Source organism: Crocuta crocuta, unplaced genomic scaffold (assembly GCF_008692635.1).
Source record: "Crocuta crocuta isolate KB4526 unplaced genomic scaffold, BGI_CrCroc_1.0 scaffold180, whole genome shotgun sequence".
NCBI lineage: Eukaryota > Metazoa > Chordata > Mammalia > Carnivora > Hyaenidae > Crocuta > Crocuta crocuta.
Window position 1 is genome coordinate 4121192 of NW_027527549.1, and position 13869 is coordinate 4135060.

At 38.8% G+C, this 13869-nt stretch overlaps 1 protein-coding gene across 2 annotated transcripts in view; it reads left to right on the top strand.

Moving 5' to 3' along the window:
• The window catches only part of MAN1A2 (mannosidase alpha class 1A member 2), a 171766-nt gene that overhangs the window by 130971 nt on the left and 26926 nt on the right, over positions 1–13869 (top strand). For both annotated transcript variants that reach the window (XM_077767382.1, XM_077767373.1), the window contains 3 exons: positions 1837–2056; positions 7337–7509; positions 11282–11397. In XM_077767382.1, the coding sequence (XP_077623508.1) occupies positions 1837–2056; positions 7337–7509; positions 11282–11397 (509 nt within the window). The remainder of the gene's footprint in view (positions 1–1836; positions 2057–7336; positions 7510–11281; positions 11398–13869) is intronic.

Below are 13869 nucleotides of genomic sequence, written 5' to 3' on the forward strand. Positions count from 1 at the left end.
CCCTCATTTTCTTCAGTTTTGTTTTCTCTCCATTTTTTTTTTTTCCATCAAAGCTGTTTGTGATTTTCAGAGAAACCCATTTAGGCCTTGTTGATTGCATATATATTTCATATATACTAACACCATTCTGACTGTAGTTGATGTTCAGTATTCAGAGTTATAGTTGTTTTGTTTTGAAAGTAAAGCAAAAATCTTATCCTTTTTATATCTTTACTTTTTAGGGAACTTATTTCCTGTACTTGTTTAATGCAGAGGAGTTGGCTAATACTTGGCATATAGTGTTCCTTCCATTGTGGGCAGTCAATAAATGTTTCTCGAGTAGGGATTTATTGAGTGCCTGACGTGTAGAAAACGCGCTAGATGCCATGAGGCCCACAAAGATGAAAAACACTGCCCTTGCATTCGAAAAACTAATCTTTTCGTTTGTGCTTCAGCCTACTGTGGTTAAAAGAACAATAAAAACTTGTAAATCAAACATTTATTGACTGTATGCTACACTTTATAAGTCTTGTGGGGCATAACATGACAAATAAGTTCTTAAAGTTCTGAAACAAACATCATCATTATGAAGAATACAGAATAAAGTTTTTCCAAAGCTGTTATTGAACTTGTCAGAGAGCAGTCCACAAACGTGTGTGTTAATTCTTATATTCTCTTTATTGTTAGAAAAGTGTAGTCTGAACATATGTGATCCTTTTTACCTTTTCACCAAAGAGAACTGAATTAATGAAATATCTTATACTTTTCCATAGAAGTATCTCTAAAGGTAGAGAATTAATTAATACCCCCTCTCAGCAAAGCCTGAGAACATAGTCCAAAGGGAAGAAAATCTCTTAAAAATCTCTTTTTTAAATGTTTATTTATTTTTGAGAGAGAGAGGGAGAGAGAGACAGCGAGCAGGGACGGGGCAGAGAGACACACACACACAAAATCCAGAGCAGGCCCCAGGCTCTGAGCTGTGAGCACAGAGTCCAACGCGGGGCTCGAACCCACGAACCGTGAGATCATGACCTGATTGAGCTGAAGCCGGATACCCAACTGACTAAAGTACCCAGATGCCCCCAAAAAATCTCATTTTTAAAATTAAATGTGATTGTTAGGCTCTACTTTGTGTTACATTCAAATTTAATATAAAATATTTCTCTTGCCTTCCCTACATCTGTTGAGTAAATCAACATTCCAGGAGGATGGACTGTGTTTGTTGCTTGGCCTCTCATAGCCATGGCGCAACACCCAAAATCAGTGCCTGAGTTTGCAAAGTAAGGGGCTGAGGAATTAAGTCTGAACCTTTAACTAGTTTTGTAAGCTTTATAACTTATACCGCACCTAATAGTGCCTTCTTAAAGTACTTTGACAAGAGGTATAGTTACATGGAAGAGGAGAAACCATTTTAACTATCAAAATCATATTTTTAGATTAATTTAGATATTCTTCCTCTTCAGTTTTATTGTATGAAATAGAAAATAAATTGGTAGTCTTTTGGGTTATGACCTGTCATGTAACTATATTAATTTATTTCTATTCGTGATCTCAGTCGATTATTATGAATTCCATTTAGCTCAAGAAGAAAAAACCTGTAACACAGGTGGTGTGTCAAAAGGTAGTCTTGAGGCCAGTCTTCCCTCTTCCACCTTGTGTTTGTTATTCGTTCAAGGTTATGTGCAGCTTCTTTACTCTCCAAAACACTCTTACTGTAAATTAACTCTTCTGGTTTGGGAGAGTTAACAGTTTGTAGAATATCATCTCCCCAAGGTTTTATGATAAGTGGAAGGATGTAGTAAGTTTGCACACTAACACTTTGCTTCTAAAATTTTAAACCTCTACTCTTTCCTGTAGGCTATAGAGAAACATCTAATTAAGAAGTCCCGAGGAGGTCTCACCTTTATTGGAGAGTGGAAAAATGGGCACTTGGAAAAGAAGATGGGGCATCTGGCCTGTTTTGCTGGGGGAATGTTTGCACTAGGAGCAGATGGTTCCAGAATGGACAGAGCTGGTCATTACTTAGAGCTGGGGGCAGAGATCGCACGTACATGTCATGAGTCCTATGATAGAACCGGTAAGACTATTAATAACACTAACTACTTAGACTAAAATAACCTCTAAGTTAAAAATGTGTCCAGGAATTAGAAAGAAGGGAAATATATGGGCATTTTTCACTTTAAAATAGGTTCCTCTAACACAGTAAATCGTTTTCTTAAGACCTTGAATTTTAATTCTGAAAATGTATTCCTGCATCATTTTCTCAAACTCTTCTGAATTCTTAATAAAGATTTTGAAGAAATTGTTTTACTAACAAGAAGCAGGGCCGGAGGGGATGAATGGGATGACATTATGTAGTATAGTAGGAATCCATTTTAGCCATCATTTCAGCTTCTGTAAGACAGGTTACTTCAGAAACACAAACCCTGATTTAGTTACTGGCTTGTCTGTTCTCTTGTGAAAATAAGGATAACCAAAAGATAATAGTAGTTATTTGAATGTAAAATTGATATCTAGGTAACTAGTAGTGTCTTAGTCAATTCACCGGTAGTTTTTGAGTTGATTGTGCCTTTAACTAAAAAGATCCTCTGTGTTGCTTTAGGCAAATATGTAATATTTTGGGGCTTCAGTGTCCTTACCTGAAAAACGAGTTGATTCTCAGTGGTGAAAAAAATTCGTTCTTGGGGTAAAAAAAAAAAAACAACAACTATTTTTTGGTAAAGAATAGATATATACATACAGTCATAGGTAGATAAACAGTGTATATTTATTAAAATTTCATGGAGAGAGAAGGCAATTAAGTTATTTATTTTTTCATTAAAAATTGTTTTTAATGTTTATTTTTGAGAGAGAGAGAGCAGGGGAGGGGCAGAGAGAGGGAGACACAAAATCCAAAGCAGGCTCCAGGCTCTGAGTTGTCAGCACAGAGCCCGATGTGGGGCTCGAATCCATAAACCATGAGATCATGACCTGAACCAAAGTCAGACGTTTAACTGACTGAGCCACCCAGGCGCCCCAACAATTAGGTTTTTTTTTAAAAAGTCTGAAAAAGGATTGAGAAATACTGAAGTAGACCTTCCAGAATTTTTTTCTGGTTTTAAAAATGTGTTTCTATATGAAATAATGGATAATGAGTTCCCAGAAAAAGTAAAAACTAGTAATTTCTATTTGTGATTTCAAAAATTGAATTGCTTTTATTAAATATCCGAATTTCCATTTTAAGGTTACTGTGCCATCAGGTACCATGACGCAGATGTGACTGGCTTAAAATTTATCCTAGTTTTATTTTAGTTTATAAGTCTGTCAGGTTGTTTCTATATAATGAGGAATTGAACTTAATGGTGAAATTGACCGTTCAGTTCCCTCACTAAGTCAAGGATTCCATTTCTTGACAAAATACAACTAAGTCAAAAGGATATTGAAGTAGAAGTTATTTTAAGGTTGCTTTAGTGTTGGTATGTAATACATAGAAAGTTGGTGATCCAGGTTATAAATAGAAGCTAAATTATACTGTGTTAATGATACAGCGTATCAAATATATATCTAAAATACAGCTGAAATTAGTAAAACATTGAGGACCACTGTGGATGTTCAGTGTCTGTACCAAGACCCATGATAATAAGACTTGTTTTGCAGATTTTGACCACAAATCAAATAATAGATATAAAATAGTAGGATTTCATACAGCAAATGTAAAAACTGTGATGTGCTATAATTATTAATCACTCACTCCATTAAACATGGTGTTCCTATTATGTGCCAGGCATTATGCTAGGTGCTTACAGGTAGAATTGTGAGTAAGACTATCCCTTGCCTTTGAGAAATCCATAGAACACCAGATTGTGTCAATTTTGTAATAACATTGCTGGTGCTGATTTGAAATAATGTGATATCCTAGAGAGAAAATGTGGCCTAGCATTCAAAAGTCCCATGTTCTGCTATTTATTATCTATGAACCTTAGTTAGGCAGGTATTTTAACCTGCCCAAGTCTCAGGTGCTCCATCTGCAAAAAATGGGGATAATAACACCTGTCCTGTCTTTCTCAGAATGTTCTTGTGAGATTAGAGATTTTAAGCAATCCAGTCTCCAGTTGTTGCTGTCCCTTGTTCTGATTGTCATTCTCATGTTGCGAGTCAGGGACCCTGTGACCCTCTTTGCCATGGTATGCCCAGAAAGATTACTCTTTGTTTGTGTCCTGTATTTCCAGGTCTTTTACAGTTTTTACTTATCTTTAATCTCAGGTTAGATCCTTCAGTTAAAAGGTACAGTTCTAGTGTTGCTTCCTTCCCACTTGGTTATTATATCTTCCTTCTGTGTTTTGCCATAACTGTGCTATAATTTTTGGCCACCTTGTTTAAAAATACCTGTTCACTTCTTAGTAGGTATTTCAGCTACATTCATACAATAATTACTTTGGAATTTCACTTTCATTTGTTGGTTGGAATTAGAATTAACGTTAATCCAGAGTTCGGTAATCGCGTATTCTGTCTTGTTGATGAGCATAGCCGCCTAATAATTTAGACAGGTTTGTAGGAAGCCTTGCTCAGTCTGTACAGGAAACTGAGTGCTGCCTTAGTGTGGTTGCAGACATTATTGTATCTCCACAGAAGCTAACATTGTTATAGCTTATTCTGAGGTATAATGCGGAATTGGTGCCAAATAAGATGGTAGACTTCCAAAATATCGTACTATTCTTTCTTTATCTAGGTTTCTAGATTTTAAAAAAAATTACTGAACATCAATAAAATGACTATTATTTAACTTCTTATGGAGGTTGAGTAAGGTGTTCCCTAGATCATGTACTGTCTCGTTTGGGGAGAAATTTTAATGTTTAGATACATCTAACATATCCGATGGAAAAGAAACCCACTGGACATGGAGTTTTAGACATACTTTAAGAGTTCCTCCAACTATTCTTTTCCTTAAAAGGAAATTAATGGAGGGAAATAGTTTAAGTTCTTCCCTTATTATTAACCTTCTCAAACTATAGTCAAATTGCCTGTCCCAGAATATTCCTCATGCTTTTCTATCTTTGGTTGACCTGAATATGCTTATTTTTCCCAAGATCTCTATGGATTCTACATATCTGGAAAAATCGTATGACTTGCAAACTAATCTATGCCTTCTTTAAATGTACTTTATATTGTCTCACTATTGACCTTTGTCACATTTGATATTTTACTTCCATTTTTTTAAAATTTTTGTGCTGGTCTCTTTCCTTTGCCTACATTAGATGATTTTTGCACCCTCTTAGAGTTCTTTTTGTACCCAGGTACTTAATTATTTATGGTTTCAACTCCATTTTTTATCAGAAATGAAATATCAAATATAAATGAGAAATTTAAGGTAGAAAATAGAAATTAAACACAAGACAGAATGTTAGGAAATTATCTTTTGCATTTCGTAAACAAAAGAGCACCTAAGATATGACCCTAGAAACATGAAAAACAGTGATTTGATCAGCCTGATGGATGTAATATGTATATGATTTAGGCTTATATATTTTTACTTACCAACCCTCACAAAACAGGTATGTTATCTTTCTGGCGTGTTTTATTCATGAAGTTATGAGTGACCAATAATTGAGACATAATTTTTAGTGAGAAGTTAAAAATATTAGTCCGTACAGCCAGTTTCTACCTCAAATTCAGGCGATATTCTCCTTACAGAAGTTATCTAATTTAAAGTTACCCTTAAGATTAACATTTAAAAATTCCATACGATCAGTTCTTAGCATCCAGTCTTTGAGAAAGGAAAGACCTAAGAATTTCAGATCAAATGACTTCCGGTACTTTTTTATTAGATTGGCATCATTCCAGTGCTTAGGATGTTTGACTTTTATAGTCATTTTAAAAGCATTTATTAAAATGCCAAATCACATTTGATCATATGCTGACCTTGTCAATAGCTGGATAGAAGTTCTCTGACAAAAAATATTGATGATTTGGTGGTTAATCCTAATCTCAGATCCCACTGAGGAGCTGGTCAAAGCTTTATTTGCACACACACAAAGGTTTGCAACTTCAGAGGCTTCTCAGAGACCATGCTGTCTTCTTCTCTCAGAGCCAGCCAGACATAGAGCTCCTGACCCTCAGGCTGAAGTCCTGTGCTCTAGTTCTACTTTAGTTCTCTAAGACATAGCAGTACATTCTTCTGGATCACATGTTTTGCTTTCAGTACAGTTATCTACCATTGGTACAGTGTTTTTCAGTTTTGTGTTTTCTCTTGGGAGTGGTGGGTGGTGAGAAAGACCTTATTTTTTTTCACGTTTGTATGTGATTATTTAGAGCTTATGTCGTCTCCCTTGTAATGCTGAGATCTTGCCACAGTGACACGTGTCAGGACAGCAGCTGTAGCATGATTCTGTTCATGGTCCGCCAGCATTATCATTCTTCTTTTACCTGTACTCTTCTGAGAAAGTGTAAAAATGTCCAGCATTGTTTGAAAGAGACGAGAGACCTTGAAACTGTTTGCCACCAATAAAGGGAAAGAAGAATGACAGCTGAGAGTGGTAACTGTGTGTGACTCCAAGATCCCAACGGAAGATGGTGTTATATTGGCCAGTTAGGTGCTAGGTGAGATTTGAAAGAGGCTATGAAAAAGGCTTTCATGTAGTGCTGTATTCCAGCCCGAATGGAACTCATATCATTCACAGAATAGTATGTAGTGTTGAGATATATGTGTAATGGCCCTATTTTATTTGAACTGAAATATGAGCACCACTGATGAAATTCTTGGTGATTAGCAATTTGAATCTCTTTCTTGCTATATATACAGAGGCTATAGGATAAAAGAGTTTATTTTTAAAACTGGTTTAAGTTTTAAAATACATTGCATTTTGTGTACTATTGGATACTTGAAAAAGAAGAGTATGTAACCTGCATCTAAGTCTAATTCAAGATCTGAATTCTACAATGCTTTCTTATATGTGTGTTATATTAAAAGGATTTTAAAATTGTCTTGACTTTTAAAAAAATAGTTCTGCACAGTGCAATTATCCGTCTCATTTTATTTTGCAACAAAACAGATTATGTAATGTGCTTATGTCTAGCCTCGCATTTCTTTCCAGAGGATTACTGGGCTTCTGTCAGAATAGTTAGATTTAGCAGTATGCCGATGAACGTTCTGTATGAGAAATACTTCGTGTCAGGATAATAGGAATATTTCTAAGTCTATTCTAAGAAAACCAAATGTGGAACTTTTAAAGTCACCGATTTTGCCAAACAGCAAGAATAAAAATAAAGCAGAATGAAAATAACTGTACATTATACCCCATGTTTTCAGGGGAGAAAGAATCCCTGGTGAACAAACACCACTGGTTTATTGTGCTCATTTCTCTCTTTTGTCACGTTACAGCATTAAAGCTGGGTCCCGAGTCATTCAAGTTTGACGGTGCGGTAGAGGCTGTGGCGGTCCGGCAGGCTGAAAAGTATTACATCCTCCGTCCAGAAGTAATTGAAACCTATTGGTATCTATGGCGATTCACGCACGATCCAAGATACAGGCAGTGGGGCTGGGAAGCAGCACTGGTAAATACGCCAATTTTCATTTCACGTGCTGGAGCGTTAAGTCGGGCTTTCCCATCGTGCTGTCCGTGTCACCTCGTGTTCAGTAGCTGTAGTGTGACTGTCACTTATGTGCTGGAAACAGTCTGTTGCTCGATTTCGAAGTTTCTTAAGCAGTAGAAGTGAACCTTAGAATCCAGTTCAGTTCCTAATTAAATCGATTTTGCTCCTGGTGTTCACTATTACTCTTCTTGAATAACTATAAAATGTCATTTGAAAGACATTATGGGTTTCAGTATGATTGTGTAGTTTCTGTACTTGCCAATTAATGCTTAACCTCTGGGGAAAAAAAAAATATCATCGTAAAACTGCCCAGACTCTCAGCCTGGGTAGATGGCCCTCTGTTCACGTTAGCTTGTGTTCCAAGTACTTTCTGTAGTGGACCACCAAATGAAGAATTGGGGAGTTGTTAAAATTTTTCTAGGTTGAAAGTCCATTTATTCAGGAGAAAATTTTAATGGTTAGTAGGTAAAGGAAGCAAGTGGTTTATTCTTAAAAAATACTAGCCTTTCAGAGAACACTGTGGCTATCAGTACCTGGAGAGAAAGAAAAATATTAGTCTTCTCATGAAAGTGTAGTTTATCCCAGGAGTGAAGGAGGGTTTATTGTCTGAGCTATACTAATTAGGATAAATAGCACTAATTATGATGAATATGCAGCCTAGCCTATGACATTGTAGGTGAGAGATATAGCGTTAGCAACTTGCTTGGGTAAGAATGTGCAAGATAGGTTTTAGGGCAGAATGTAGGCCAGTTTATGTGAAAAGAAGGTTTCGCAGCGGCCACCAGAGGGAGTGAGGTTTGGAGCCATTGCATAGACGGCCCTACAGGCCAGATGGAGGGACGTGTACTTTCTTCAGGAAGAACACCCACACATGCACTCACAAACAGACTCCTCTCCCAGTTACTGCATAAGCATTCCTCACACAGGAGGTGGAGGTAGGAAGTCCTCTGACTGTCGAACCAGCCTGCCAGATCTGGGTTTTCCTCACCAGGCCCTGCCCACCAAGACTGACTGGCTGGAAGGGTCTGTTCTGGGACTGTTGAACGTTTTTCAAAGGGAAGGGGGCCACTGAAGGCTTTTTAGTGGGAAGTAACCAGGCAAAGGCTCTGATTACAAGCTGCGAATGGCTGGATTTGGGAGACCGTGGCCGGTGCTCGAGGAACAGTGTGATAATGACTTGAACTACAGTGAGAGCACCTGCGTCATTTGTCCTTCACACCTGGATAGTCCTTGTGGAGCTTAACGAAAAGGATATTAATGGAGACAAGGTGGTTATGTCGAACAGGAAGTGATGCCACATTTGTTGATGCTGCTTTTCTCTGGCCTCTTGGTTCCAGAGTTGGGAACGTAATTGCTAGTGGAATTCTCTGTATGAAGTCCCGCCACAGTTGGGAAGACAACCACACTGCTGCCACAGTGGTTCAAGACTAGGACACACCCACTTGTGTTGATAGCAATGGCTTACTAACACTTATGTACAGTAAGCAATATTTTTTGTACAAGAAATAAGTAAAGTAACCCTGCAGTAAGTCTGACTTGAATGTCTCCTAATGTTTAATGATGCTTATTCAGAGGAAAAAGAAAGATCTGTCTGAATCATGGGGCAGTAATGGGGTGGGGAGCGGGGGCAGGTGGCAGAAACATGTCCGCTCAGTGAGAAACCCTGTAGAATAATCTCTCCTTTCCCTAAGGGCCTCTATTCCTGTGCACCTTCCTAACTACGGCCCTACTCTTTCTGTTAAGAAGAGGTTCCATGAGCTCAGGCTTTAACCCAAATCTGGCTTGATTTATAGGAGTAGAATTTTGTTTTTATAGTCTAGGTAGACACACATACTCCAAAAACAGAGAACAAGAACTGAAATAATTACACTTTAAATTCAAGTTTCAGAAGTATGCCATGATGAGGAAAAGGGGGACAGACAAAGACAAAAGAGGAGGGAATCACATCTTAAATGGAAGTTGCTTCCCTGTCACTGGCCGCCCTGCTGGGTGTGAAGAAGGTCAAGGGAAGACAGGCCGAGAGACCAAAGAATGGTATCCTCTGTAACTTTAGCTATTCCACTCACATCTTCAAGCTTCCAAACTTGAATATAGTTGCATGAAAACTTGCCTTCAAGAAGTGACTCTAAATGGCTTCAAGATGAGTCCTCCCTCCCTGCTACTTTCTCAGGTTCCCTAAACTGCTCTGGTAGCTTTCTGGTGGTAAAGATACATGACCGTGGCGCAGAACGTTGCATCTAAAAACTCTTGAATTGAAAGTACGTTTAAAATATTTAGATGGAGAGCGCCGAACTCCTCCATAAGAAGACTTTTAAAACCCAGCTATCATCAAAATGGAATTGTATAAAAATGAACAGCTTGATTAAATAAAGACTTTCAGTGTTAATTAGCTTTTCATCAGAAAGGAGGAAGACCAGAAGAAGAAAAAAAAATTAGTAAAACTAGGAAAAAAAGCCACGGCAGTAATGATTAAGTAACTTTACCTTCATTAGACAGTATCTCAGGGTTAGTTAGAGAAAGAAAACCATGTATAATCCAGTTTCTCATGAATGGCTTAATTTCAGAGTATGATGCACACCTGCATAAGCAGGGTATTTGGTTGCTCTAGATTAAAGACAGGGTTTCGAGGGGTGTCCAGGGGGGCTCAGTCGGTTAAGCGTCTGACTCTTGATTTCGGCTCAGGTCATGATCTCACGGTTCGTAAGATCGAGTCCTATGACGGCACAGAGCCTACTTGGATTCTCTCTCTCCCCCTCTCTCTCTGCCCCCCTCCTCACACTTGTGTGTGCTGTCTCGCTTGCTCTCTCAAAATAAATAAACTTGTTAAGAAAACAGGGTTTTGAATGGGTTTTCCCCCTCTCAACATAAACTTTAAGAAAAACAGCGTTTTGAATGGATTCCATGTGATTGAGTATATTTTATTTAGACATGTTCAAAAGATGCAAGAAGAGAGAGAAATTAAGAGTTTCGGCTCTGAGTTGGACAATAAAGCACAGTAGTTAACAATAAACAGTGAAGCAACTCACTCTTTGCCTCAGTTTTCCCATCTAGTGGAGCCGACTACAACAACCTCATGGGTTGCTGGAGATTTCAGTGTTAATACATGTGAAGCTCTTCGAAGAACCTTGGCGTGTAGCAAATATTTCCTCATGGTTAGCTCTTAAAATTGTGATTATTACTGTAATAGGCATGTGGGCGTCTACTTCCTGCCACTTGGTAGCATCTGTAATGCCTAACTCCTAGGGTTATAATTCAGTGTCTGTCACATAGTATGTCTGCAGTCGGTACCACCGCATCGCTTATTACTGTGGAGAGCACAGCTCTCTTTTAAAGCATGTTTTGGGCTCTTCATCCTTAGAAGTGAAAAAGTTTCCTTTGAAATTTTTAATTCAAACCAACCAACCTTGATTTGTTAGAATAAATGAGGTTTTTATATGCAATCAGACAGGTCTCTAATTCAGTGTGAATAGCCTAAATTTTGACTTTCCTCAGTTACGAAAATAATAAGGTGTTTTTAAAAGATTAAAGAGTTTTGGAGAGGGAGAAGTTCCACAGGAAACATATACTTCTGTTAAATTTTCCAGCGCGAGAGTATTTCCATTCAGCAATAAACCTTATTCTTAACCTGTCAGATTCTCACATAGATCTTTGTGAACCTTTGACTGTGGTTCCTTCACTTGTCCTCAAAACTTAGTTCCGTGGAATCGATTCTCTGGTCTGGTCTCTTCCCCAGGCTATTGAGAAGTATTGCCGCGTGAGTGGCGGGTTCTCCGGGGTGAAGGACGTGTACTCCTCGACGCCGACCCACGACGACGTACAGCAGAGCTTCTTTCTCGCGGAGACGCTGAAGTGAGTAGATGCCTCTCCACATTCTCTCTTTATTGTTGGCAGGTGTCACCGCGTGGTCACTGCGGGGGGAATTATGGCTGGTGGTCTGTGACGCCAGACTTTATTACCAATGTCTTTTTATGGAATTGGGGCTTAGATTTTTAGCTGCATCTCAAGAAGAATGACTTAAACTCTGAGGTAGATATTTTGTCCAATAAGAGTTTAGTACCTCCGTTTTGTCCTGGGCTCTGTGAGGAGCAGTAGAATCGCCCAGAAGACTCCTGAAACCCTAGGTAACTGGGCCAGCACTGCACAGTTGCTGGTTTGGGAGATCTCGCGCAGAACCTAAGAATCTGCATTTCTGACCAACTCCCAGCTCCTGCTGGTCCTGCGCCCTGGGACCGCACCTGGACTCCCTGCTCCCGCCAATGTAATCTGTTAAGAATAATCATGGAGTTTTGATGGTACTAGAGGCCCTATGATCACAGTCATCCCTCCTCTGTAAGGGTTCCTGTAAAGATGCACATAAAAGGAACAATGGGAACGAAAGAGCACTGTTATTTGGGCTTGGACTCAGAATCCAGGCAGCGCTCTATAAACTGACCTGGGAGAAGGTGGAGACCTTAAATGTGTCCACTTCCCTAAGGATCTACAAGTAAATCTCTTTTGATACCCTGTCTTAAATTTCCTCTTTCTGTCTCCTGTCTGTCTGTACCTGAGTGCCTTGTAGGCTGTCACTTCATTGTTCAAAAACAAGTTTTGTTTCCAGGCATTGTTCAAGTTAATTGTGGATGTATCAGTAGCCAGAAAGGACAAAAGTCCCTGGCCTCCTGGATTGTGCACTCTAGTCTACGAGCTCTTGAATGGGGACATTACAATTGAAACATACCCGTCTCTGACTGTTTCTTATCTCAAGTGGCCATCTTCTTCCGGGTTTTCCTTTATTATCCCCAGTACTCTTTATTTTCCCATCTTTTCAGCATATACATTATGAAGTTACTTCTTTGTTCTCTAATATATCATTAAGGCTTTATGATTCCTGTTACATCATTTCTTTATTTTGCCCCCTCCTTTCCATACCTGTGACTGATTGTAACCCAAACCCTTATTGCTGCTGATGGTTTAGAATGTCTCTTCGGTAGCTAGTCCCCGGCCTCTGGTGGCTCTGTGTTGGATCCACCCTCTGTGGTTAGGCTGGGACCGTGTGAAAGAGCGCACTGGGTGGGAAGGTGGAACCATGGCAGCTGGAGTTAACACACTTGCTGTAAGCTGCAGAGCGTGTCACAATAAAATTTCCTTGCTTTCAGTTTTCATATCCATAAACTGTGGAATTTAGCTCAGATTCTTTAAGACCTCTTATTATTTATTGTTTAGACCAGGAGACTTGTAAGGATGGCACAGTGACTACTCATGTGTCCTTTACCTAGATTTACCTGTTGGGAATTTTTGCCATATTCCTCTGCCCCCGTGTATGAATGTGTCCATATACACATTCACGGTTCTATTTATTTTTGAAAATTAATTTATTTGCAGTGTAATTTGAGAGTTCCTCTCCAGCATTCTGATACTTCCCTAACACAAGAGTTTGCCAGAAAAGGGAACGATTCTGCGTCATCGCAGTATGATTACCACATGTGTGAACCTTAACATTCATACAACACTGCTGTGTGATAACGTGGTCCATTTTCAGATTTCTCAGTTGTTCTGATAATGTACTCACAGCTATTTATTTGTCTTTATTAAAGTTTATTTACTTTGAGAAAGAGCATGTGTGAGAGTGGGGGAGGGGCAGAGAGAGAGGGAGAGAGAGAATCCCAAGCAGGTTCTGTGCTAACAGCTTGTGAGATCATGACCTGAGCCAAAATCAAGAGTTGGACGTTTAACTGACTGAGCCACCAACGCACCTCTACAACTATTTATTTTTAACCCCAGTCCAGGATCCAGTAAAGGATCATTTGTTGCATTTGATTGTCACATCTTTTAGTTTTCTTTAACTTGGAGCGAAGTTCTGTTTGGCTTCTGTCTTTTATGACCTTGACATAAGTATTCAAGCTAGTTGCTCTGGAGAATGTCCCTCAGTTTAGATAGTTATGATTGTTTTCTCTTGATCAGATTTGGGTTAACATGTTTTTGGCACGAATATTATATATATGATGTGTGCATATTGCATCCTATGAAGAGACACATGATAGCAGGTTAGCCCGTTATTGGTGATTCTAAGTTTGGTCATAAGGTTAGATTTGATTAGAAGGTCATATAAAGAATCTTTTCTCTTTTTGTAAGTGATAAGTGATCTGTGGAGTGCTAACTCAAACTGGGTTAGTGTTCTTTCATCAACAGTCTTTGCCTCAGTGTTACTAGCATCTTGCTCAATGAACTGTTATTGTAGTAGGGGTAAAATGCTTATTTTGAGGCTTCTTCCAGTCTTAAAAAGAAATTACTTGATTTTCAACATATGTAACCCATTTTCTTCGTGTCACTCTCCTCCTCAAA